This window comes from Oreochromis niloticus, linkage group LG5 (assembly GCF_001858045.2).
Source record: "Oreochromis niloticus isolate F11D_XX linkage group LG5, O_niloticus_UMD_NMBU, whole genome shotgun sequence".
NCBI lineage: Eukaryota > Metazoa > Chordata > Actinopteri > Cichliformes > Cichlidae > Oreochromis > Oreochromis niloticus.
In genome coordinates, this window is record NC_031970.2 from 28,148,372 (window position 1) to 28,175,613 (window position 27,242).

The 27,242-nt window shown below is 42.2% G+C and overlaps 1 protein-coding gene across 11 annotated transcripts in view; it reads left to right on the forward strand.

Moving 5' to 3' along the window:
• Positions 1 to 4,634: 4,634 nt before the first annotated feature.
• The window catches only part of celf4 (CUGBP, Elav-like family member 4), a 95,664-nt gene continuing 73,056 nt past the window's right edge, over positions 4,635 to 27,242 (forward strand). For 5 of the 11 annotated variants that reach the window (XM_019355082.2, XM_025907406.1, XM_025907405.1 and 2 more), the window contains exons 1-2: positions 4,639 to 5,372; positions 26,398 to 26,480. In XM_019355082.2, the coding sequence (XP_019210627.1) occupies positions 5,096 to 5,372; positions 26,398 to 26,480 (360 nt within the window). In that variant the 5' untranslated portion in view covers positions 4,639 to 5,095. Of the gene's footprint in view, positions 5,373 to 26,397; positions 26,481 to 27,242 lie in introns of all 11 variants that reach the window. The other 6 variants (XM_025907407.1, XM_019355084.2, XM_019355083.2 and 3 more) reach the window with 3 other exon arrangements.

Genomic DNA, 27,242 nt, shown 5'->3' on the forward strand with positions numbered 1-27,242 from the left:
ACATCAGATCCAACAAGCCAATTTTATAGTCAGCAAGAAGACGGAATAGAATTAGGTTAATTATGTGTCACATTTATGAGTGCGAAATCGTGCGTGTGCGTGGGTGTCAAAGGTAGGAATTATATGTGCACGGTGCAATCGAGTGTATAGGTGATGTTGTCAAGAAGCTGGTGTTTGTAAAGAGGCTTGTGTGTTTTCAGGGCAGCCAGTCAGTCAAGGAGAGGAGCTGTCAGCATGGCTGATCTGTGCAGCCGGCGCTCAGCACAAGCAGAGACGCCTACCCATGTCAAATGTCACAGCGCTAATCTCTTTCCAATGCAGGCCAGGTATAACTGCAGGGGCAAGAGGTACACACACCTCATTGCTCCACATAATAAGAACCCCTTGAGATCCAGTAATTCTCAAATCTACAGGATTTATCTTAATAAAAAAAATAGCACCCTGTTTAGATTATGATGGCATATGTGTAATCCACTAATTTTCCAGTTCTTACAGAGAAACAGGGATTACATTCCTGGTCATATCAAGTATGGTGGCACTGTATAAACCAAGCTGAACTCTTGGTTTTTATCGCCCTGTGGTGAGTGGAATGTGATTCGCATACTTACATTATTGTGTTTAATTATGCAAAACAAGGTCTAAATGTATGTGGATGTAGTTTTATATCAAGCCCATAATTTCATGCTGTGTATTAAACTAAACAAAGGTTTTAAGACATGTTTAGGCCACACATCTGCTGCAAGGCTACTTTGCAGATAATTCCAAAGGTTTAATGTGTTATTGAATGTGTTTGTGACTTTGTTTGTTTTTGCCTAAGGGGAGATAAGTCACCGCCTCTCATCCCTGTGTCAACAAACTTCCACTGTAAGACTGTTCACTCCACACATGACCCAGTAAAATGCTTTTTTTCCCCCTCTGGAAATTAACGAATTCTCTTTCTCCAGATCAGCAGCTATTTTTGTATATATGCATTTGCATAATAAGTGCTTAACATTTATAGCTCCCTTATCTATCACATAGTAAACCTATAGTTTTATGTGTAAGTTAGATTGGAATCTTCGCATATAATAAATACATTTTAAACAATCATAATATTATAGATATTATAGCTATAGGTATCTGTATCTATGTAGATATAGCTATAGATATAGATCCGGCTTATGCCAAGAACACAGTGTCATTTTCAAAAGATGCACATTTGAAACTACTGCAGTAATTTTGTTCCTGGCACATCCCTTCCAATCTCTAACAAATTGTTGCTAATCAAGTTAAAGAGGACCCCCCTGCCCTTCTTGTCCCTCTAAACTTTTTGAGCATTCAGTCATGCGCCTGCCATTTCCTCATTTCTTTGTGCTCTTCCTACTAAATTACTGAGAGGTGATATACAGCCCAAGTGTCCCAAGGCTAAAGGAGATTTAGAACTTTGTCCCATATGAAGGAGAGGTGAGAAAAGACATTACTATGCAGAATAGGTAATATTGAAAACGCCAGAGCACTTTACGGTGCCCCATGCAGATTATCAATCTATTTGTGTAACTTGGCTACTTCATTTCCCTTTTCATTTATTTGCCTTGCTGCAACCGTTTACAGTGCTGAAACTGAAAATTGAAGCCATCGGAAGCAAGGGAGCAATATTCCTAGGTAAAATAGCCATCTTCTGCTGTATGATTGCAAAGGTTTGTTTGGGGATGGCAATGGGGGATGAAGTGACCTCTTTTGTTGAGCTCAGAGGAATCTTTTGAGAGAAATGGCATTTCTACATATGATTATCTACACCTTGTTTATAGATTCTTCTCCAAGGCCTTAAGCTTTGTCACCGAGAATTTATCGGGGCATCTTGTCTTATTAAAGAGCAACACTTGCCACCGTTGTGCTGTATTAAATTTAGCACCACGGACAGAGGCGCGCTTTGCTTGCCTTCCCACTAGTTTCAGCACCGTGGATAGAGGCTTATCTCAGTCAGCATTCCTGTGTTTAAAAGCCTTTTTGTTGCTGCTGTTAAACAATTGCAATCTGTGAGGCTGTAAATATTAACAGTCCAAGTCTTGATTTATTTTGCTAATGAGCACTGAAAACTTAATTATAATTCCATTGCTTCAAACAAATATGAAGGGGGGTATAAAATAACAGTAAATAAATGTGGAAATTGTCTGACAGACCGGGTGTTTTGAGTATTGCGGAAAGGATTTGCAAGAGCTACACAGTCGTATTTGAGTATACCCAAATGGACTGGAATAAGTGCCATTTGGGGAGTGCACAGACACGCTGTAACACGTCTTTCTCGCTAACTGCGTGTCATCAGTCCGATGGGCTCAGCCACCGCAGCCTCTCCACTACCTCTCAGGTAGGTTGTGTGACGAAGCAGACCACGAGGGACCCGTTGTGGCGCCATACCTTGCGTAATCATCGCGACAGTACCCACTGAACATAATTACAATGATTTGTGCCCTCCCATTTCACCCTTGTATTAAAAAATATTGCTGCAGGTAACTCAGGCGTGAGCGCAGACAGGACTGCTGTGGTGAATGGAGTGTGGCCCCGAGGGAAAGCTTGGAGAGCAGAGCACAGTGTCATGCCAAAGAAAGCCAAGTCCCACCCCCCGGCCCCCCTCCTTTCTCCACTACCACCACCATCACCACCACCCCCGCAACTGCTGGGGCTCGGTCATGCCGTGAGAACGGGATGACATTACCGGGCCATTTAGCTGGCGGAGGAGCGGAAAGAGGTGAGAGAGGCGCTGTGTCGCCGTGAGAGTGAGTCTTTTGTTATTTAATGGTTAGCTAATTTCTGGGCGGGGTGTCGGGTGGAGTTTCCACACATCTCAAAAAAAAAAAAAAAAAAAAAGAAAAAAGAAAAAGGAAAACAACGTAGCACAGTTCGAATTTTAAGAGTCATACCCTGGCCTTACTTTGGCACCTCGGCGTACATATGGCTGCGCGCATGGCAGTTCCCCAAGGGCCCACTGTGAGGTAATGGGTCTGAATCATTCTATTTAAAAGGAGTGTCCAGCAGACACAACTGCCAAGAACCAGCTAGCTTAACTTCACTGGGAGTTATTCATCGTTAACATTCTGCTTTCCTGACCGCTAAAATGGCTTTCATCAGATTGGATTCAAACAGGATTATCAGCATTCTTATCATTTATACACTAACAAGACCCCGGGTGTTGCTGTTCTCCTCTGGGGATACAGATAAACAACATGGACTTACTCCCAAAGGAAACAACCAGGAATGCCAATTATCCCAGCTGAGAGGTCGTTGTCCAAGCTAATAGGAAGCTGATGTAACAATCTAATCTTATATTCAGCTGAGGTTTTGGTTACAGTGAAGGTTCAAATCCACCGCCATTGCACCTTTCCCGTGTAACGTCGCAGATTCCCGTTTGTGGTAGTTTGAATCAGATGATACTTGCTGTTATATAACAGAGGTTATTCTGTTTAGTCCATTTTTGTCACAGACATAAGCACGCTTTTAATTGGTGCATGCCTTCAATGGGAAATGTGTAAACACCTAACTCGCTCAAACTGTCAATTTTATAATGAACGATTGCCAAAGTAATCAGAATAACGCCTCCGGTTTTATTTAAATTCAGATTTGTTGATGCCTTCAGGTTCGTAAGCTAAAATGATTTGATGAAGAAGCTGAGTGAATGTTTAGTTCATCAAATCATCAACAAATGATCAGGAAATCTCTCTTTTTTTCTTTTTTTTAATGATTTTGAGCTCATTTCTGGTATAAATGGAAACAAAATGTACTTCCATCTTTATCTTTTTCAGATCCCCCCCCTTATTGTCTTCATTACCTGAAATAACCCGAATGGCTTATTTTCTTTTTTTCTTCCTTGTGCCCCCTCTCTACGCCACTCGGCGGTGCTCATAGACTTCCCCTTTCTGAAAATGAAATAATCTATTCGGTGTGACTTTCGAAACGGCAGAAGAAAGTAATAATAATACATAGTCTAAACCGCTGCAAAAAGCCGTGTTTGCTCTTGATAACAGCGAACAGTCGAAGCCGTGCGAGGATTTCTCCATTCGTGTATTTTTGAGCTTCGCCCGTGAGGCTGTGTTTCAGCACCACGGAGCTGTCCACCGTCCTGGAGCGAAGCGAGGATGCAGCGACTCGCTGCTACTGCCGTCGAGGATGAGGAAGGTGGATGGAGGATATGCAGAGTGACTTAAGCACACAAAACAATAAATAAACCTCCGATTAACCGCAGGCACCATTAATTTGTGACCAGTGTTTATTTTCACTTAATAGTAGGTAAATTTCTGAAAATAGCTGTACGGCTTATTACTCCTGATAAAAAACTGCGTGTGTGTGTGAGTCTTTGTCTGTGTGTATCTGCGTGTGTGTGAGTGTGTGTGTCAGTCATCCAAGTATTGCATTCTTAAGTTCTTGAAAGTGTAGTTATTTGCTCTGAGTAGGAGCACAAAGGACCGTATTCTCTATATCTCTCTATTTATAGACCCTCTCCCCTCGGTGGAATGTACCACTGTCTACTTGCCGAAGAAAAAGGGGGGGGCAGAAATATGCTGGGTTTATATATGCCGAGTTTAAAGCGGCCCCCTTTATTCTAACCTCCCCTCTGTTCTGGCAGAGATCGAACCGACCCTGTTCGTTTAAACCGAGAAGACACCCATACAGACTCCTCAATGCAAAAAAAATAAAAGGGTGCCAAGAAGCTGGGACGAAGGAACGTGGGTGTAAATAGACAGTGAACGCTCTTGGTCTCTCTCCCTCTCTCTCTCTTCTCTCTCTCCCTCCCCCTTCTTCTTCCCTCTCTTTCTCTCTCTCTTTTATGAAATCAATGAACGAGTTATTGGTTAGGACATAAATATAAGGAATCAAAGCCTCCACCGGGACCAACGGCACTGCGCGCTTTTGATATGCGTCTTCGCCAAATGCTTCATGTGTTTTCAAATCATTGTAAATACTGGCTTTGATAGGACGAGAGCGGAACCATCTCTGGTACGGCTTGGTCTCGGAACCAAATTTTGACCAAGACTTCCACCAGCTTTTTTCCAACGTAAAACGAGACTCCACCATTACCATCTGCTGCTGTTGTACCCATCCCAACTCACTGGCCGGTCCGAAGATGGCAACTTTAACCAACGGGCAGGTGGACGGCACGGTGCACGGTGTTGGTGTGGTCTCCGCCAGCACGAACGGGCTCGTGAACGGATTAAATCACAGCCACAGCCCGGCGGGATGCCCGGCCACCATCCCCATGAAGGACCACGATGCCATCAAACTCTTCATCGGTCAGATCCCCCGCAACCTGGATGAGAAGGACCTCCGGCCCCTCTTCGAGGAGTTCGGCAAAATCTACGAGCTCACTGTGCTCAAAGACCGCTTCACGGGCATGCACAAAGGTGGGTTATGCCCATATTCCCCGCGACACCTATGGCTCTACTTGTTTTTGCCAGAGTGAAATCTGTCACACGTTTGGTGAGAGTGGGGAGCCTGAATCATGCGGGATTTAATAGGTAGAGCAGCGCAATTGTTGGCCAATTGTTTCTATAGTGCTGGAGCTTGAATGACTTTTCTGCATGTTTATTCTCATTTTGTTTCATTTGTGGCACGTAGAGGGGGACATTATTTCCAGCGTCTGACTTGTCACTGGCTCCCAAAATCAGTGCTTCATTTTCTACCCTATTAAACACACATATGCAAGCATAAGAGTGTCACGAATCGGGAGTCACGACGGCATGAATATGTGTGGGGGTGATTTTTAGGAGGACCAATGTTCCTATAGTGTGCACGGGAGTATTCACACATCTAGTCCAGTGGTTGTAAACGTGCTTTCATTCACTCTGCTGAATCCAGATTATTAACCTGGCGTTTTCACGTTGCAATAGCAGGGAGGCTGTTTGATTGCCTCAAAGCAATACATTCTGTAAGTCACTCAGTGTGTGTGTGTGTGTGTGTGTGTGTGTGTGTGTGTGTGTGTGTTGGGGGGTAGTTGGGTGGGGGTTGTGATGAGTTGGCGGGGAGGGAGGGAGGGAGGGAGTGAGGGAGGGTGTGCGCGTGCACATGTACACGAACGTGTGCAACAGTGGAAGGACTATGAGCATGTTGTAATTTTGTGCAGCATTTAAGCCTTTGTCAGTGTTTCAGGTTTGGGTGATCAAAGTGATTCCCCCTTAAAAATAAAAATTAAAAAAAGAAGAAGAAATCGCACTAAAGTGGAGATTGCATATAGATGTATTATTATAACCAGTTTTGAAATATTCTAATCAAATACTGCCTTAACAGCTTTTTCTGTACTAACAATGACTGACCCTGTCAGGGTTGCCTTTGTTATAGAATTGACGACAGTGAATCATCATAAACTTTTGATGCAACAGTGTTATATGCCCTTGTGGTGTAATATAAAGAATTGAAGTGCTCCAGCATGAATGATGGTGCTTTACCCTTGCATTTTATTTTCTGCTCTCACGGGAATAGTCATTCTGTGGAAATCACCATCTAGTGAGAGGTCACAAATTGATCTGCTATACCTGCAGGACACATCGCAGGGTGAAAAGTACATTACAAGTAAGCTGCCACTTTTCAGGACCCCTCTCCTTCGCCTTTTAAGCCATCGCCCCCCCATCCTGAACCTTTGCCTCGTGTAAACAATGTGTGACACCCACCATGTGTCAGGAAATGATTATGATATACAAATAAATTCCAGAGGACAGAGAGTGTGTGCAGACATTGAGGGAAGCAAAGAGGCAGGGGAAGAGGAGGAGGGGGGTGTATCTTTTATTAATAGCCCAGCTGTAGTAGAGACTCTCTGTTGGACGGTTAATCACCAGTGGCCCCAGAACTATAGGCATAGCTCGCCAGCTGATTCTAAGAACTGTCTCCTAACTGCGATATACGGTCCTGCTTCCCAGGCTGAGCCCCCGCTTTCATTAGCGAGCCCCCGCTGTGCTCATATTTTAACTAGCTCGAGGCACCAGCTACTCCTTGGCTTACCAGCTCACTGGCTCACTGCGAGCTGTTTGAAGGCCGCGTTTCCCCCGCACCCTGAGGTTTCCGTAGAAGATGCCCAAATTAGCAGTAAAAGACAGTACATCCCATGGATAACGGGAAAATGACCGACTGTCGTCACACTGGGCTTATTGAAGACTGCACAATATCGCATGAACTAGGTACAGTAAGCCATCACAGCAAGATAAATGCAGTTTGCAAATATTAAAATATACGTATGAAAAACCTGTTTTCTAAAGAGATCACCATTACTGATCTCCAAAAATGAAAGTGAAATGAATCCATCTGAATGAATTTGATAGCAGTTTTATGTATGAAACTGGTTTTCAAGCTGCTACGCTTCCCCGTCAGCTTTTCCGCATATGTGTGGTTCTCCCCTTTCCTTTCAGTTTCTTCAGACTGTTTGCATTTGTCCTCTTACAGAATAGAAAGCATCAAGCTGAGGGCATGATGACCCTTTAAGGTGTGAAATGCTCCAGTGGAGTGAAGTCTATAGAACTGTCCAGCAGAAAAGTCCTCTTCCATCTTTTCTCCTTTTCATTAACTCTGCTTGATTCCATTCATTCCTTCCCTTCCTTCGCTCTTCTTTTGTCTTCACTTTATGCACTGACACCTTGTGTGTTCAGTGACAGTGCATCTTGTTCTGTAATGGTTGTGGTAGTACAAAGCCCCAGCTTGAACCACAGATTGTAGATGATCGACTGCCATTTACTTTACAATTTTGTTCTACCTCCGCTTTTCCATGTAGCAGGTAGCTGGTAACTGTTATTGTTAACATGGTAATGCCTTGTCTGGGGATACTTTTGTGTTCATTTAACTTTACTCACAGAGACATGGCACTTTAACAAAGACATAAGCATGGTTTTCAGGGAGATAATACACAGCTTTTTCTGCTATGGCAGGAAATAAAAGACCCTCATCCTTTTCTGCTGTACATCAACAGGCATAAAGAACAGCCTTTGCTATGGTAATGCTACCGCTGAAGAAAGCTACCCCTCTTATTGCTATTGTCAGCTGTGCCTGTGATACTATTGCCATAACCCTCCCCATAATGACCCCATGTATCACTAGTAATCTAGTCTTTAGGATTGTGTCCCCTTGGAATGGAGGGGTGGAGGGAGCTGGGAGGAGGGAAGCTTGGGACAGAGGTCGACAGAGCTTGGTAGCGGGCGCAGGGACACCAGTGCAGGCCTACATTCTCCCAATGATTTTATTTCTCTCCCCTCTGCGACTCAGCCATGCTAATAGAGGCCATTTATAATGGTCACCGGCTGCTGCTGCTGCTGCTGCTGCTACCAAGCACAACGGGACGGCGAGCACAAAGAGCCAACCCTTTCTCTTTTCTCTGGCAATGCTGCATGGGAGGTGGAGATCCATTCAAGAAGAGCAGGTGTAGATGTGATTGCTAGCACTATTCATCAACCTGATTTTGTGTAATAATCACTGGGGCAATTGAGCTGTGATGATACGGGGGAGCACATTTAATAACCGAAGGTGTTATCTACTGTTTACTGTTGTCACATCATCACGCAGCATTGTATTTCTTGGCAAACCTTTATTGTCAGCATCTTCCTTTCCTCTTAGCAAACGCAACTGTCACCAAGTTTGTTTTAGGGCCATTGTTTCATTTGGTGCTTATTTAATGTGAGTAATATATTTGTCCTTGGTCAAACTAAATACATTAGCAGCGGCTCTCGCCATAGGCTCAGACAGTTAAAGTAGTTACAAAGCCGGAGAGTTGCTCAAAGTCAAGGCAGGTGTTGAAAACTCATTTAGAGTTGGGCCAAATTGTCCGTTTTGACCTGGGAAGTGATGTAAGCGAGGCGCCACAGGTCTTTGGCCAGGCTACACCCTTTCAAAGGCTTTCTCAACTTACACAAGACACTGCTAACCCAATGAAAAGAAATGGATTGGCTGTTAAACCATTTTATAAGTCCATCAATACTGCAGAAATTTATTTGAATATTTACGATGGAATATGATTGAAATCAAATAAGCGGAGATGTAGTGTAATGACCAACTGTAATCTGGTTTAAATTTACCCATACTGCAGATGCCTTATGCTGCAGATGGGGACTATAATCTGTGCAGGTCATAAAGGGAGTTATGGTTCTCTCGAATTCCCTCACTTTAGATATTATAGCTCTTTCACCTGAATCTGTCAGGCAAGCAGATTTAGAACTGAACAACTCATTTGGCTTTTCATTCTCAGTGAGGCCAGAAAGCCATGATGCCAGTAACATGAAAGGATCTCTTTTTTTTCAGGAAATTATATGTTACAGGTTGTTGGATGCAAAAAAAAATTCTTTATTTTTTTATTTAACAAATGGGGCAATAAAACCAAATTTAGCTTTAAACAAAAAAAAGAACGAAGTACGGGTGTGTGTTTTCGTCCTGCAGGTCTGCGTTAATGCAGCATGCGTTCCGGCCGAAAAATTTCACTCCGGTTGCATCATCCTCTCTGTGGGATCCTTCCCTCTCCTCCTCTCGCATTCGGTTTTGGATGGCTGTGTGAGTGAGTGTGTATGTTTATGTGCTCCTTGTCTCCCTGGCCCGTGTTCCACTCAGCTCCGTTCAGAATGCACGCTCAGGCCTCACATTGTGCTCCAATTTTATGAAGACGCATCGATTTCGAGTGTTTCGTCAGGGAGAAAGGCAACATGTGTCGTAGAGGAAGGCACTTCATACCAAAGTAAACTCAACAACCGGCGCCATACCGCGCCCACTGCCCTGGCAGAGCCCAGAACTGCCAAGCAACAAGAAGAAATCGAGAGGCGGAGCCAGAATGAGGAGTACAGTGAGTCTAATTTGTCACGAGGACCGTTGTCAAACCAGTGCTGCCTCTGTTGTCCATTATTATTGGAGGGGACTGTCAGATGGGGGCTGGCTTATGGCCGAGCAGGGAGCCAGTTAGTCACACTGAGAGATGGTCTGACCAAGCCAAAGGAGGGAGTGCTCATGGAGCTTGTGCAAGGATTAGCATGCTAACAGCAGGTTTGGAGTTATGTGGCCTGTCAGAGAGGTGGAGCCCTCTGGCTCCCCTGACCTCGGCAGTCCTCTCATTAAACCACTGACCTTTACATACACAGAGAGATTATGTAAAGAGAAGGCTGTGCACCTGCCTGTTCACCTCATTTCATGTCCTCAAGATTGACGCAAACCAACTGACACACACTAAGCATTCAAACTGCAGCAAACTTTCTTTTTTTCTTTTTTAATAATTTTTGTTAATAACAACAGCATACTTTCCAATAACTGTTTCTTTCCTCCACTAACACAATGCACATCATTTTGTATAATTAGAATTCAAAAATGAAAAACAACTGCCTCGTGGTTCAAACCTGTTCCACGTGATAAAGTTGTGGCCCACAGCGGACAGTGGCGGTGACAGATGTTTCCAACACTTTTTAAGGTGACTCTTTGAAAGACTTGTACGTACATTATAAAAGCTTTCTTGTGTTTTGACAGAGTTAACCCAGGGCTGAGTTCAAATAAAGCATGCCTTAAATCTTTCATCAACATTTGGCTTTTTAGTTTTTCATAAAAAGATTGCTGAGATGCTTGCACCACAATCCGCGTTTTTTCTGTCTTTGTTTCCTAATCTTGCTTTCCTATTGCTGTGTTCATTGCCCCTGTGTGCTTTTTTTTTTCAGAGGATGAAAAAAAAATCCTTTTTTTGACAAGTGCTCCTCGGAGAGGTAAATGTTTTCTGTTTTCAAGGCTCTTGCATCAGTTAAATATTATTGTGCTTTGTGGTAAATTTTTAAAAAGTTGACGCTTTGGGCCTTCTCAATCTTTTAGCTACCCTTAATACTACTTCCACGCCCCCTGCTTCAAGCACCGGTGGCCGATTGTGGAGATGGAGAATGCAATAATTTTGAAATGTTGGAAAGTCTTACATGTTGTTTTTGAGTTTCATTTTGTTTTGCTGCTGATTGTGTTCAAGTCTGCAGTGCTAATAATAGAGCTTCCTGTGAGGAAGAGCTTTGTTTTTCCTTTTAGCTTAATAAGGTTTCCTTCAGTTTTTCAAAATTTTAATGTATTTCGAAATGATAGAGATGATATATAAAAGCATGGTCATGGAGCTGCATGTATGCTAATATAAAAAAATATAACGTGTCTTTTTTCTTTGTTTAACTGTCTAGATTTTGCATTTCATTTCATTTCTAGAACACTTATCTGTGCCATACAACCACACAGGCACTGCGCTCTATATGTGGTTGTTCAGTGTAAAAGGTTTAACAATAGTTCCTTTTGTTCAGCAGTCAAAGGATTATGAATCTCTTCTGTTTTTGAAGTTAGAAGCTGGTGTTTTGCCTTTTCGATTAGAACTTCTGGCTCCTTTTATCAAGCTTTGCACAGTCAGGAGGCATTGTGGTCGGAAATTTTATAATACACATATCTGTGTCTGTGCACCTGTGTATTTAAAGCAAAGTATACATACATTTTCTCTATACATTTCTCATCTGATCATCTTTTTATGTGCATGCGGTTTAGAATTATGTGATCTGCGTGTATCAGCATACAAGAAAACATAGTGCCACATGTGCTTACAGTGCTGCAAGTTCAATCATAGCCACGGTAGCGCTCACGAGTGACTTTTTTTTAATGCTTACTAATATATCTTAGGTCCAAACCTGATTCAAAATCTCAGTATGCTCATAAAAACGGGCCCAGCTGCAGCTCTCTACTGCAGAGGCTTTCCACAAGGAAATAGCAGCATGACACAGCAGCAATATGAAAAATAGAACCAAAGTTTGTCACAGCCAACTGTGGCAATGGCCCATTAATGCATACCCTGCAAGCATTAATTCTTGTTACATATCCGGCTCCAAAGGACTCTCATTCCTTTCAGTCCCCGTTCAAATAGATTAATATTGTTTCTGTTTTGACCCTTTCTTATATTGTTCTCAAGGCTAAATTTGGTTTTAATATCACAAAAGCAAATCATTGCTATTACCTTGCAAACAGACACAGCTTTTTCAGACTGTAATGCATGTACTTTCAATTACCGTTTTAGCCCCTACAAGACTGTTTCATGTAGACTAAACAAATCATTCAGCTTTGGAGATTTATGCTCTATAGGAAGTTGAATTGATGTTTATTCTCAACCAAATTGCTTAAACATGACTCAAAGTGGCGTATCTAGGTCCGTCTGCTAGGATATTCTAAGGCAGGGATTACATGAGCCGTGTGCTATCGTTCCACGCAGAAAACACCTCATGAGCTGTCAAGCATGTGTGACTTGTCAGGCCAGACACATATTTAGCCTTCTCTGTATGCTTGCATACAACCTCATACGCTGCGCCATGACTGCCACGTTTTGAGCGTCCCTGATTCCAATTCCGTTTCTTCCCATCTCCCTTCATGCCTATTTCATCCCCCCTCCAATTAAAAATGCACCACGTTGACTTGTAAAAGGAAGGTGGGAATGGAGGTTAGGGCTTTTCAAAGAGCCCCCTCAATTATTCAAAGGCAAGTTTGATTCAGAAAATGGAGGATGATTAATAAGTTATGTGGAAGTTTTCGAGGGTTTGGGTAGCAAATGTAGTGCAAGATGTTCTGACAAAACTAGGAAAAGCATCAACCAAAAAGACATGTTTGTTGTAAATTAGGCTTGACAAGTTTTGACTTCCAGAGTTAGCCTCATATCGAAACTACTTGTTCTCTTTGTATGATATAAATGTGGTTTCATGAGTTAGCTACTTGCTTCAGAAAAGGTTTGTAACTGCTCAGTTTTCTGTTCGGGGAAAATGTGTAGTTTGCACAATCCTGAACGACATCAGCTTTGAATTTGTATTTCAAATTTGTATTTGTTTCTGAATACCCACTGGGTCCATCTCGTTCCATTTTCATTCCCTCCAAAATGTGCATTTTGCCATCAGATATTACCATTCAAATGATATTGGCATCACATTGAGGGAAAGTACATCAAGGCTTTATTCTGTCCTGCTGGTTGGAGAGCAGATAGACCAAAACATATCGCTGCAGAGGGAGATGGTGCAAGAGTGCGTAAAACGACAAGGAGCTCTAGACAGAGAGAGCGAGAGAGAGTGGGGGGAGAGAGCAGGAGAGAGGGAAGCAGAATTAGAGACATGTTGAAACAGGGATGATGTAAGAGAATGCGTGAAAAGAGGCAAGGGAGATCCATGGAGGAGAGAGCTTGGGTGGGGGCTGCACACAAAGACAGAAAGAGAATATCAAGAGGCAGAGCGATATAAAAGAAGGAGAGCGGAGATTGTAAAGGAAGGTGCAGTCTAAAAATGGAGGCATGGAGAGATTGTTCAGTGACAGACACGGAGTGAGAAAAGGGAACGAAAGGGAAGACGGAAGGGGCTGAAAAGAAAAGACTGAAAAGCAGGGATGGGAAACGACAGGCAGAGATAGAAGTAAAAAGAGTGAGGGAGTCCCAGAGACAGATGTCGCCCTCGCTGGCCCCGGCAGATTGATAGCTCCTGGCCCAGTTCCATGCCAGGCTCTGACCCCTCTGTCCTCTGCTGTAATTTATAGGCTGCATTTTGCCAGATTTAAGCACTACTCTGTGGCCATCATGGCTTGAGAAGGGAGAATGACCTTCCTGGGATGGGAGCAGAATTAGACCCCTGCAGTGCCCAGCTGCCCCAGGGGTAAATAAGCAAGTGCCCTCCATATTAGCATGATCTCTGACAACATGTTAATTGGACTTGTATACTTGTCAGTGGTGTGTGTGTCTGTTTGTGGATTTTCCTCACATGCTAATTTTTGAAGTTTGATCTTGACTGCTATTTAAAGTTGCTCACGTGAGGGTGCAGCTGTGGTCGCTCGTGGGCAGAAACAACTTCTTACTGCATTACAGAGGTTTTCTATTGTCATTGGCATGCTTCAGCTGTGTTGCATCAAAATTTAATGCAATATGCATTTCATCTCATGCAGCAGAAATCCTGGAAAACCCACGGTTTATTTTTTTTTCTTTTTCTGAAAGAAGTTCAAGTGGCAAAAGTAACAACAGTAAAGATTTACAAACTTCTTCCTTTTTTTGTAATGCAGATGTTTCATTTTAGTTCACAATCATGTGTGCTTGATTCAGTGTCTTATTTTTCCCAGCTTTTACCTGTAGTTTTAACCCTGTCAAGTCTAAACAATTAAATATTTGCCAGAACCTCTGGCATTTTTTAAAGAAATTATTAAAAATGTGCATATATAACTTTTTAATATGTATTATTGCCGCTACATTCAGCAATTCTGTGCAACTTATTGCTTAAAAGTATATTGTGCAATTTATTTAAGGTTTTCAGGGGGAAAAAATTACAGTGGTTTTAAAAAGCTCATAAAAACTCTGGTATCAAATATGTAACTTGTTGTTACAGGGTTAAATAACAAGTTAACAAGCTGGGGTGTGGGGTTTGCCTGCAATCTAAAGCCCCCTGTCCCTCATGGTCATGGACCCTTAAACACCCAAAAGTCTTTCATAATTTTGTAAAAAAAAAAAAAATGTCTTCAGCTAGCTCTCTGGAAAAATAACCGAGCGTTCGTGTTCATCACATGTAAGCTGATGTAGAAAATATCTTTTATGGTCTTTAGGAGGGTTCCTTTCCACAAATCTGCACCTCAAAAAGGAGGTTTGAACTTTTATGGACTTATGAAGCGTATTAGCTCACGCCTTTATTTAATTTGGCTTTAATTAGAAGCAGACTGTTGGTGCAAATTAAGTGAAAAGGACTCTGTGAAACTTTGTATTGTGGTTCTTGCAAAGTAAATACGGTGTGTGTGTGTGTGTGTGTGTGTGTGTGTGTGTGTGTGTGTGTGTGTGTGTGTGTACGCATCTGGAGCATGCCCCCTTGTAGACTAACTTGGCTGGCTAGCTGGTGGGCTCAGCTGGGTTTGTGCTTGGCCATTCAGAACGCTACCTCAATGCACAAATCAGCCCAGGGAATGATCTGGACAGAAAGCCTTCAGCAAATTATTACAGATTTGCAATTTAATGGCTTCGGAGGTCTCTCCCAGCCCCACACAGGTTCCCAATGAGACAGAGCCTATTAGTTTGGTCCTTTAATCACAGAACAGGAGATGGAACCCTGGCCAAACCTATACATAGCCTGCTTCACTTGGTGTGGAATGATTTCATGGGGTTTATAGATAGAGACAGTGAAGTCTGTGTGTGTGTGAGTGTGTGTGAGCACTGGGTAGTTGATAAGCTTTGCTTTCCCCGGAGCAACAGAAGTGTGTGTGTGTGTGTATGTGTGGGTGTATAGCAGAGAGAGAGAGAGAGAAGAGTGTTCTTACTTTATAGACCGTTCATCAATACTGTAAGGACGCAGTGGGCAGCAGCAATTAATTTGGCATTGGCTTTACCTAAAGCTAACAAAAACTTTCCCAGTAGTTTAGAAGAAATGTCAAACTAGTGGTAGAAATCCATAATAACAATCAGTAATAAATAGTAAACTGTTAACTGAACCCAAGTGAATGGTTATTTCACAATTACCAAACAGTATATTCACTAGTCATTTGTAGTGTTACAGTTTATGCCTTTCATAAGACAAAGGTTCAGTCATGTGAATTTCCTCAACATCACTTTTATGTCCATTAAAGCAGGTGTTATAAACCTAGGTGTTATTATTCATTATGATTTCACTGCAAACAGCAATTAAAAGTAAGTGATTCACTCAGTTTACCATTGATTGTTAGTCATTGATTAAAGAGTCACCAAATTAGTTTGCATTGGCATTTTCTGAAAACATTTCCATCCAAACATTTTTTATTCTCATGTATAAAAGATACTGAATTCTATCTAATATTTTTTTATACAGGGGAAAACATTTTGAAACTTATCTTTTAAAAAAAACAGCAGAGGTTTTAGTCAAATGTTCACTGAGCACATTTGCTGTTCACAGCATCCATAGAAATGCAGTTATGTTTTGAGGTGATGTTCTCGCTGACACACCTCAGTGTGTGTGAACTGCTTTAGGCTTTCAAATCCATTTCCAAAACCCAGATTTTATTTGCAGTTTATTAGATTTAGGTTGAAGGGGTTTAAGCTCCCATGTTTTGGGAAATTAGAATTTTTACTTCGGAAGATATTCATACAGAATGAAACAATGCATTTAGATAAAGGCATAGCTTTAACAGCGATACTATTTGTTACAGATAAACGGCTTGTGTTTCAGAGGGCGCTTGAGACTTTTCCCATAGCCATAGTTGCCCTGATTAATGTGCCATCGATGCAAAATGTAAAAACTATCACTCCAATCTGCCTTTCAATGTCCCAATTTGTCCAAGAGGAAGCCAAGCTTTCTAAATGAGCTGGATAAAAGTGACTGCCAAAGGGGATGAATATATATAATTATCTGCGGCTGGAGCACCAACAAAGGGACTTTGAAAATCAACTTTGTGCGCCAAAGGCTTCATTAGTCTGACGACAACAAAATGTCCCCTTAACTTGCAGGCGGAAAGACACAGGTATCTGCAAAGCTATTAAAAGCCAGCAGTCGCGCAGCCTTGTGTAGCCCAGCCACTATCTGTTTGGGATTAGAAGCTGTTTAATGCGCTAATGTTAATATGCTAATGTGTTAATGTTATGTTAGTGAATTATTAGGTGATTTAAGAAATGGCAGGCTGCTGTTTTGTTGGTCTTACGCACTGACACGTTGGAAAGGATGGATAACTGTGTTTACTTTGTATATGGAAATCCCTGAGTGTCTTTCATCTGTCCTTCCTATAGCGACTAGTGGTCCATGTTAGCTTTGCAAACATCTTAATTGTGTTAAATGAAGGAAAAAGGGGGGAAGATTAAAAGCCATTAATGTGTGTTGTGTGAGGATATGCTATTCCCGGGACAGTGCTTTTGTTCACTTTGCCAAAGCAGAGCAGAGAGTTTCACCTTGAAACTCAATGCACACCAGAATCATTGTCATTGTGCCTACCTAAACCACCGCTGTCTCTCATTCTCACTGTCAAACTTGCTTTGCTCGTCTTTGCATTTCTTTTTGTGATTGCCTCTCTCCATCCTTCTTACTCTCTTTGTACGTCTCTCCCATTTTCTCTCTGTCTCTCTCGTGCTTTTCCCTTTGTAGCCCGGTTTCTCTTCATTGCTCTCCCTCTCTCTGTCTGTCTGTCTAAGCGTCAGATAATCTCACTGGGGGAGACTTTAGAGGACTCTCCATCTGTGTATAAATAGCTCTGGATGAATTATTGAGGGACCTGGGGTTGCTAATAATCCCGCAGGACCCATCTGACAATGACACAGAAGATGGAGGGAAAACAATTACGCAGGCTTTCTCCTTCAGAAGAGTGGGAATGGGGATGGGGGGGGGAAACTCCACGGCCTCTGGGAGCCTCCTCACGGGGCCCAACATCTTGGCTAATAAACCCAATTAAGTCTCCGGAATCAATCGGAGCCCCGGGGGCGTCCTCTCTCTTCCTTCCCCGGACGGTGTGCAACAACAGGAAGTGTAATGATTCATGTTCCCCCTTCTGCATTTGGATCGTCCTCTCATCTCCATCTTGCAGGTTGGCAAGGCGGACGGGACAGGACAGGATGTCCGCTGAGGCAGGATAATAGGACAGGGAGAGGAAAGGAGAAGAGAGAGGCAGGTGGAGTGGAGACGAGCACAGAGGAATATTAATGGGAGTCTTTATCCTGTAAGTGTTTTACCAGGGGGATGAGACATGGGACCACTCCCATGACAGAATTCACTTTGTCACTTTGTCTTCTTAGTGATACATGATTCATCCGGAGATGGATTCTTGATTAATCAGCTTTGCCTGGTCCTTGTCTGACTGTTGACCCTCTATCTATCTATCTATCTATCTATCTATCTATCTATCTATCTATGAAAAAAGTATAATAAACTTTGCTGCAGTCTGAATGTTGAATTTATGTTAATTTCAATCAGTCAGTATCCCCATTTGAGTCCAAACAGTAGCTGGGACACACAGCAACTTTTGAACATGTTAATTTTAGATCCATTAAGCGAGTCCAGCGTGAGCAGGTGTGACTCATGGTTCGTGTTTGACTGTCAGTTTTTTCCAACTAAGAAAAACCTACAACTACCATTTCATAACAAAATCTCTTAGTAAAGCATAAACTGCAGACTATACCGGCCCACTGTCACACACACTGGGCCCGTATAGTCTGTCTCTTAATGGTATTTATACACAAGAAACCAAAAAATCACCATCACCATCTATAAATCCTATACTGCTGTGTAGTGACGTTTTGGTGTCCCACAGTAGTCCAAACACTCCTTAAGAGGTTTTTCCATCGACCAAAGTATAATATTCCCATATAATACATTGAACTATAGTAACATGGGCTCAAAAATGCCCATTTGTTATCTCTCCTACATTGTTTTATTAGTCTCTGCCTCAATAAATTTCCCACAGTGACTGACCTGGTATGTACGGGTTCAGACTTTAAGTTCGTCATAGGAGTCACTGCAGTTTTAATAATTCATATCATGAAAAGCTAAATTTAGTCCCCCCCAAAACATTTCCTGACAAAATGGCAGCGGCAGGACGACAGTGAGGTGATTCGTCTGCCTGGATTTTTGGGACATTTAATGTCTGTGTTTTGCCATCAGGGGAGCTTTTAACAAGCCCATACAAGTGGGTGTTCGAGCATTCATGTTTCATGGGATGCACTCAGAGTGAGTGCTGTTTAAGAAGGTATTTTATTTTGTGCTATGAGAGCTGAAGCATCACACACGTGCCTTTTCTGTGCACGTCTCACGTCATGCGATTGTATGAATATGTGGACGTTTTCAATGCACTCGGGGTAAGGGGGGGAGTGGAGGTTGAGTGAGGGTTGTTGCAACTGTGTGTGTGTCTGTGGGGGCAGAGGGAGTTGACACTGTCCTAATGATGCATTTTCTACTCCATTGATTCAATGGCTGTGCTCTCCACTAAATCCTTCACATGCAACACATTAAAGCTGGCCCTTTTTCCTCCTTCACCGATCGATTAGCACAGCTTAGAGACGGCAACTCTGGCAAGCAGGGCGAGAGATGGGACTTGTTGTCTTCAGGGACTTACGCACGCACGCACGCGCACACAAACACAAGCACAAACCATTTAAAAGTTCTCATTGTTTCTCACACATGTATGTCACAATCAAAACAAAAGAAACAAGCGAAAAAGGCATTTTATTCATCTTTAGTTGTAATGTTAGAACACATCAGGTCAGCTCATCGTTACTCCCAGCTCATTACATACCGATGCATCACTGTTCACTGTTCCTTTACTGTCATTTTTTTTTAGCATTCAAAGTAGAATAGCATTGAAGCATAGAAAGGTTAGATTAGGAGCCGGTGCTATAAATCAGATGGCCTTCAACCTTAAAGCACAAGTTCTATGTAGGAGAAACCTAAAAAGAATGCATGAAAACAACCCTTTTACCACCTTAACCAGATGTTAAAAGGCAGACTCCCATCTGCTGCTTCTCCTGCATATCCTTGGAGACACTGACAAGTCCCATGACAGTGACAATCCCAATCATTTTACTACAGTGTCATACCGCTTAGATGTGTAGGGACTTCTACTGAAGTCTAAAAGACTACCCCGCTCATTGAAAATGGCGTTGCATCGGGGAAAAAAAATGTTTTTAGTTTGCATGAATCTGTAATGTCGATTGTGTTTGTTTCCCTTTATTATCCCCCTAAAGGTACCACAGTGAAATGTAAAGTTACCTGGTTTTCAAAGCTTCTATTATCCGAAATAAGGTTGTTTTTATTCCCAGTCGAGTTGCCCACATCTTTCAGGGCAATCTGGGAGTAATTTATTCCGGGTATTTTTCACCGTGCTGCTTAAAATTCACATTCAAACCATGAGCAAGCTTTGATTTGCCTTGATGATTTAACAGTTTTGCAGAAAATGCCCAGTTATTAAAATTTATTTTACACCCCGAGTCAATCAGAACTCAGTATTCACACAGAATACAGTATAATGACTTTTATTTTACGATCTTCATATCCTCATCTCCGAAAGTAATTTAGTTACAACCGGAGTCCCCTTTATTGTTCAAAATGACTATGTCCTGCACTTTTAAGAATGGAAAAAAATATAACAGACGTAGAGAAGTGCCGTCCCTCAGAGATTCATCCATCACCTGGTTATTAACATTTGCTCTATCTATTCCTGCTCTCTGCTTCCCTTAGTGGTATGCTTGTTGTGCGTTTCTATATTATGGATTCTTCCAGTTCCCCCGAAGAGAGGGCTGAGGGATCTGCATAGAGCTGCCTATGGGAGAGCTGAGACTGCTATTACACTCTATTACAAATGAATTCACCTCCTCTTTCATAACACTGCCCCTTAGTTCTGCCTCACTCTGCTGAAATAATATCATAATCAAGACCAACATTCATTCGTCCCCTGAAACAACTCCTGAATTTTTAAGGCCTCTTTCACACAGTGAAAAAAAAGATACTCGATGTGAGCAACTGAGTTATTTTTTTCCACTCGTACACTCAGTTCTGTTCTCTGAGCTCGTACTGTGGGCTTCAAAGTGCTTCTTTTTTTTTTTTTTTCATTTAATCAGCGATTACAGCAGCCAATTAAAGATTTTAAGACGATACAGGAGAAAGTTGGCGTGTTCCCGGAGACCTTGGCTGTGTCCCCCAAAATAGCCTCTATCCTCTGTCTCTTTCTTCCTTGGTGAGTAATGATCTGAAAGGTCAGCAAAGGTGAAGGGGATATGAGCGGCTGCTGCTCACTTTATTGAATTACTATTCCTCGCAGAACCAAAAGTGAGGGGGCTTGTCTGGGCTTTTACGCTTTGATATCAGATTTACTTGGAGATAGGTGACTTTTTTTTTCTTTTTTCTAAAGTCTGCCACTTTAAGTCATCCCAAACATTTCCCTGTATACATATGCATTAGAGAAATGGCGAGAATGATTCTGCAGCGAATAAAGATAAGATGGGAATATAGCTATAGAGACATGGTTTTAATAGCTGTGTTTATTTTTTCTTTTTTTAAAGCAGATTTTTTTTCTCTGCATTGCAAGTATTAACTTTACTCTTTTAATTTTATTGCGTTTGAAAACCAGATACAGACTGAATAGCAATTGTATGGCTCATACCGAGTGTCCCAGTTACAGCAGTACAAGGGCAACTGTATCGTTCCGAAACTCTTTTAATATAACACTTATTAGTATTCCACTTTTGCACTCAGTCCTACTCATTTTCACCATACGACTAAAAGACCAAGGCTTTATATGCCATTTCTCTGAACACAATAAGTCAAGAATTTTTGTCTTTACTCTGACCCATTTCAAGAGTGAATTGAAGAGCGTTATCTAAGCCTTAGCACTCACAGAAATCCAGTCAGAACGTTCTTGTCTTAAGGTCAATCTTTTAAAAAGGAGAAAAAAAACATTCCTCTGTTTATTGAGCAAAGTCTGTCCTTGGTCAACCCTTTCAGGTGAAGATAAGTGCTAACAGAAGTGAGGTAGGGGGAGACGTGGAGATTTCTATTGACTGACTGAAATTGGACAGCCTCAAACAAAGTTTCATGCCAAAGTTTTTCAAGGCAGAGTTCCAGGGATATGCAGAGCAGAGTTTCAGCTGCGCCGTGGATAAAGCTTTTTAATGCTATTGACTCTTTTTAGGCTCTTACCAAGATGTTCTGAAATATTTAAATGATCACTGGGAGTTTCTCCTCATCTGTAGCTGGGAATAAAAGGAGGGAGAGAGAGGGAGAGCGAGAGGAGGGAACTTTTTATGTCCGCCTTTTACAATCCCTGAATTAATAGGCAGAAGATAATTAGAGAATTCTGTACAATAACATTGTCCCTCAAGTTTTTTAGTCTTGGGTGGCATCAGGCAGTGTATGCTGGTAAAAAGGGATTCATGTGTCCGGTAACAGTGCAGAGCACTAATTCATTAGTCCTTTTAATTTTAGTAGGATTATAATTAGTTTCAAAGGAGAATTTGAAGAATGGTGTGTCCCCAACCTGGGCCATGGATGTCACAGAGATCACGGTCGCTATATTGTTTCTGGGAATCTGAGGGTTTTAATTACCTTTACACCCAGTTTACACGTTAAATATGTCGACGGTCTTTAGCTATCAAAAAATAAATAATTAAGTAGCATATAGATACACGTTTTAATATTTGTTTAATATTTGTTCGAATTTCTATAGGGCAGCATGGAGGTTAGCACTGGTGCCTCATAGCAAGAAGGTCTTGGGTTCGAATCCACCATCTGTGTGTGTGTGTGTGAGCCTTTCTGTGTGGAGTTTGCGTGTTCTTCCAATGTCACATGGGTTCTCTCCAGTTACTCTGGCATGCTCTCACAGTCCACAGTTGGTAGAGTTAATTGGTGATTCTAAATTGCCCAGAGGTGTGGTTGTCTATAGCAGCTGGGACCCTGAATTAGATAAGTGGATCAGAATGGACTGATGAACAGATAAATCTATGTTGCTACTTACTACCAAGAGTTAAACTGTTAGATTGGATGAAATGGCAACATATGTACGTCTACATGTAACATACCACATCCTCAAAACCAGGAAAGGTTGGTGGATTCCTTCTATTAAAAACAAGTTAGCAACAGACTACAGCACTTAGCTCCTCATGAGCTAAAATATAACCCCCAAAAAATCAAATATCTGATTTGCATAACACAAGTTGGATTGAAGCACTCTTTTCAAATTGGGGGTAATGTTAGCCAAAGTCCTGACTTGATACCCAGCATCAGTCATTGAAATGAAGCTTAGCTTAAAAAGGAGAATCTGTTTCCATACAAATGTCCGCATTACATGTTTGAGCAATTCTCCTCTTCACTGCCGCTTTCCCACTTCCACTTTACTGTCAAAGTCACTGCAATTTTGCAGTCCAATGATCTTCTTGCCCTCTTATCCAAGACGATCAGTCCACCATCCCTATTCTCTCTGCACATAGCTCTTCTGTCTTCCTGCCTTTCAACTGTCTTTGCATTCCTCTCCATCTCCACCTCATCCTGGATAATCAGAGAGTAACACGAAGTCTCCATCAGCCATCTGCTTACCCTGCTCCATCACCAGCATCTAGACTCTGGGGTCCTGTCCCATTTCCTACTTTTGTTCAGGACACCGCTCTGCTATGTTGCATTATCGGTATCTAATCGCTAAAATGTTTTATTACTCAAACTCCTCTAGATTCATATATAATGTATATACAGCATAATGTTCTTTGGTATAAATGATCCCTCCTCGTTGAGTTATCTTTTACAACAGAATGTTTAAACAAACAATGAATCAGTCCCCATTGGCAACTTGTTGGGCAACCCATTGGCAAAGGCAGCTCATCAAATTTGGGTTTTCCAAATCAACAAGGTCAAAGCTCCATGTGGTCCAACACAGCTGTCGTTTAAATAAGGTCTGGTGATGGCAGATTTCTTTCTTCTTCCTCCACCAGAAAGTATTCAGCCTCCACCATTCCCCTGCTGCTTTCTTTCATCTTCTCTCATTTCCTTCCCCATATTTCTCTCTCTCTCTTTCCCTCCCTCCCTCTTTCTCTGTCTCTCACTCGTTTTCTGTTTCTCTCCCTCTCGGTGGGTGTGTGTCCCTTTAGGGTGTCTGCTGCAGTTGAGATAAGAAGCGAGTGTAGGACACAGGGGGATGGTGTTCACAGAAGCTAGGTGATCTTATCTACTCTCTCTCCCTCTCCGTCTCTTACCGAGCATCCCTCGCTGTTCTGCTTTTCCTCTCTGCTGTTCTCCTCCCCCTCTTTCATTTTGCCCTTCTTTCCAACTTCCCTCATCTCTCTCTCTCTCCTCTCCTCTCACACACACACAAACACACACACACACATACATTCCCTCAGATCCCCCTCTGCGCTGCTGTTGATTTGAATTTGAAGTGATGGGAAACCAAATTGGCAGCATTGACAGCAGAAACAAACAGCTTATCTCTCTCTCCTGGGCCAATATGGGTCTTAGTCAGATACTAGAGCTGCTGCCAGCATCTGACTTGTGACAATGATGATAAATTGAACATTTGTTGACTGTCACTTTTCATGTGTGTGTGTTGGCGTGCATGCGTATGTGTTTGTGTATTTAGTCATGTTAGAGCATCCATCTCTCATACGTGAGTGAATCTAAATAAATGTACTTAGCACATCTTTCATTTTCTTCTATATTACAGTATGCTCTACTTAATACGAGACAGCTATAATATGTAGCTATTTCCAGGTTAAGTTTTAATGTACAAAATGCACAGTGATCACACGGGTTAATATGTAGTAATCCAGCATGTCTTTGGTTACTTTTACTCTCAGAGTTACATCTGCTGTTGTGATTGGGTAGATTATAAAAGGTGGGGAAGGCAGGTGCATTTGAATACATGGAAATTATGATTTCATAAATAAAATAGATTTACATTTTGTTTTTGTTTGGGAATAAAATACTAAGTGGTGTATTTTATTGGTGATTAGATCACCTAGTTCCTCCACTCTGCATGCCAAAGTGTCTTTGCAGGCAAACAAATACATAACTAACATTATGCAGCCTGTCTTCTGATGTTGCACATTCTGTTCTATATACAGTAAATGCAATTCATCACTGTGGGTGTGAAACAGACAAAACTTTTTGGGAACCTCTGGAGCAAACTGTATAGCTGAAATATGAAATAATCTCCATATCTGGTGCACCCTGCATTGCAATGTTACATATTCACACACTGCTAATAATGAAAAAATGTTAATGTAAAATGTCATCATGAGTATTTTAGCTTTTGCTACTTAGGTGTATTTTGTGAGGTAAAATACATTTTTAACATTGTATTTCTGTTCTTGCTTAAAGTAAGACAAAGGAGTACGTCCTGTTTTAAATACGCTGATTGCTGTAGGTGACTCCAAACATGTGAATGAGCGTCAGACGTGTGAATCAGAGGCTCACGTGTCCTTCCTTTGGGACGGCAACGCCATGTAGTGCTAACACGACAGGCCCGGAGAGGACAAGGAGGTAGCCAAGCTGTCAGCGGCCAGCTCCCACTTCGCCTAATGAGAGAGAGGCACGTTAATTAAAAACACCAACAAGCAGAGCTCCCTGGGGTCCCACCATCAGGGCGACCTGGGGTTAAAGACACGGAGCAGAGAGGATGGAAGCTGCTCTCCTTCCACATACTGTACATGATGTTACCCTCAACAACAAATAGCCCCCGGTATTTAAAAAGAACAAAGAGCTTCGAGAAGGGGGTGCATTATTTAAACTGCACTGTGTTTTGGTCTTTGGTCTGTAAGTACGGGTCTATGATAATCATCTCAGACTTAGGTGCTGATGTTCTCAGAACAAACTCTGGTTGTCTTGCACCTTTGTTCTTACAGATTGGAAACAGCAATAACAATAAATATATTATATGCACTATGAGATATTTTCTTACTGCTGTGATATAATGATTTTGAATACCTCTATAATCACTTTTAAAATTTCCCAGGTATTGTAATGCAACAAGTCCAAAGGCTCATTGTGCACATTTGAGTCTTTCCCTGATTGTGAGTGAAATGAGTGTAAATAAATAATATTTACATTTTTCCCACAACCTGGATGTGAGCAAACACCCAAAATACCTGTGCGTACAGTATGAGCTCAAATTGCGCATCAACCTATTGTGCAATTGTCTCTGTGAGCGTTTTATTAATCTGTCAAACACATGAATCATTAGGCTTGATCTGTAGATTGACAGTTTGTCAGCTCTCTGACAGTGGTGTGTGCCTCACTGTCAGCGGGGGGTGGCAAGGGAACAGCGTGCACGTTCCCCCACGGCTTCTTCTTCCTTGCCTCCTGCGTCTCCATCTTCTTTCCACCCCCACATGTCAGCCCAGGTGCTAACAAAACCAAGGATTGTGGGTAGTCTTGGAACATATGGAGCAGGGAGATGGAGAAATGAAGAGTGGAGGGAGTAAAGTAGAGGGAGGGTGGGTAAGAGAGAGAGAGAGAGAAAGAAGCTGTCAGGCTGTCTATCCCTGTCACAACAGCCAGAAGAGTGCGATGGACGAATGGATAACTGCTATTTCAGGCTGCCAGGGAGAAAGCTCAGTCAGATTTGATGTGTTGATGGGGGCATGGTGGCTCTCGCGCAACAGAATACACAAATCGTCACACGTTGACGCAAATTTTAGTCCCACTTATTTCCCTTCTGCATGCAAGTGGATTGCATTCGCGGTCGCAGAAATATTCAATTTGTTCAGTCACCGAAATGCTGTTTATTGTGGACACACAAGCACGAACAAATTCCCACTGCGGCCATGTAGACAGAGTTTCAGAGCTATGGCTGCAGGCTTACTCTGTGTGGTTTTGTGTGTGTGTGTGTGTGTGTGTGTGTGTGTGTGTGTGTGTGTGTGTGTGTGTGTGTGTTGTTTTTAGCTATTTGCTGATGATTGGTGCAGCCCCCTCCCGTAGCTGTCTCTCCTTCTCTGTCCCCAGTTCACATAACATAATTGTGTCTTTCTCTCTTGCTGTATTTCAGGCTGTGCCTTCCTCACCTACTGTGCCAGAGAGTCAGCCCTGAAAGCCCAGAATGCATTGCACGAGCAGAAGACCCTGCCAGGAGTAAGTCGCACACAAGGAACGACATGTCAAGCCAGAAGCGAAATCTTACATAAACACGTCTTGGATTCAGTCGCACACAAACACAGATGCTCATTTTAACATATAATGACTTATATTTATTTCAGATCAAAGGGGAGTCTCTGTCTTTGCCATGCCTGCCATGTAGTGCTTATCACTGGCTATACACCACACTTCTTTCTCTTAAAGATTTTTTTTTTCATCTGCCACCCCCCCACCCCCTCTCCTTTCACCGCCTCCCTCTCTCTTCACTTTGACAGTCGCACATACACAAACCCATAGGGATAAACCACACGGCATCACATCATAGGCATACTATTTATAGTCCTTTCTCCAGTTTGTGTAAATGAGTGTGTGCCTGTGCGTGTGCATGCGCCCATGTGTGTGGGCAAGTGTGTAGAGAGATAGACAGGATAGAGAAAAGGAGACAGGAATGAAAATCTGGTGGATGTAGACTCTTTCTACATTTATGTGCACACTCTGCATTATGTCCCAGAATGGCAGCGAAACACGAGTGCATTGTGAATGCATATCAAGAGAGCACATCTTTTACAACAGATGTCCGTCCACGTGCTGCGTCCGCTGCTGTTCACATGCACATGCAGCTGGAAGCGAAACATGCGCGTCTGAATGCTCGGCTCCTATTTTTGCATGACAGGACGAGGAAGTTTTCACTTTGTCACAGAGAAGATGCAGATTTTCAGTTTGTAGTACTGTGCGCATGCGAGTCTGAGGGTTTTATCA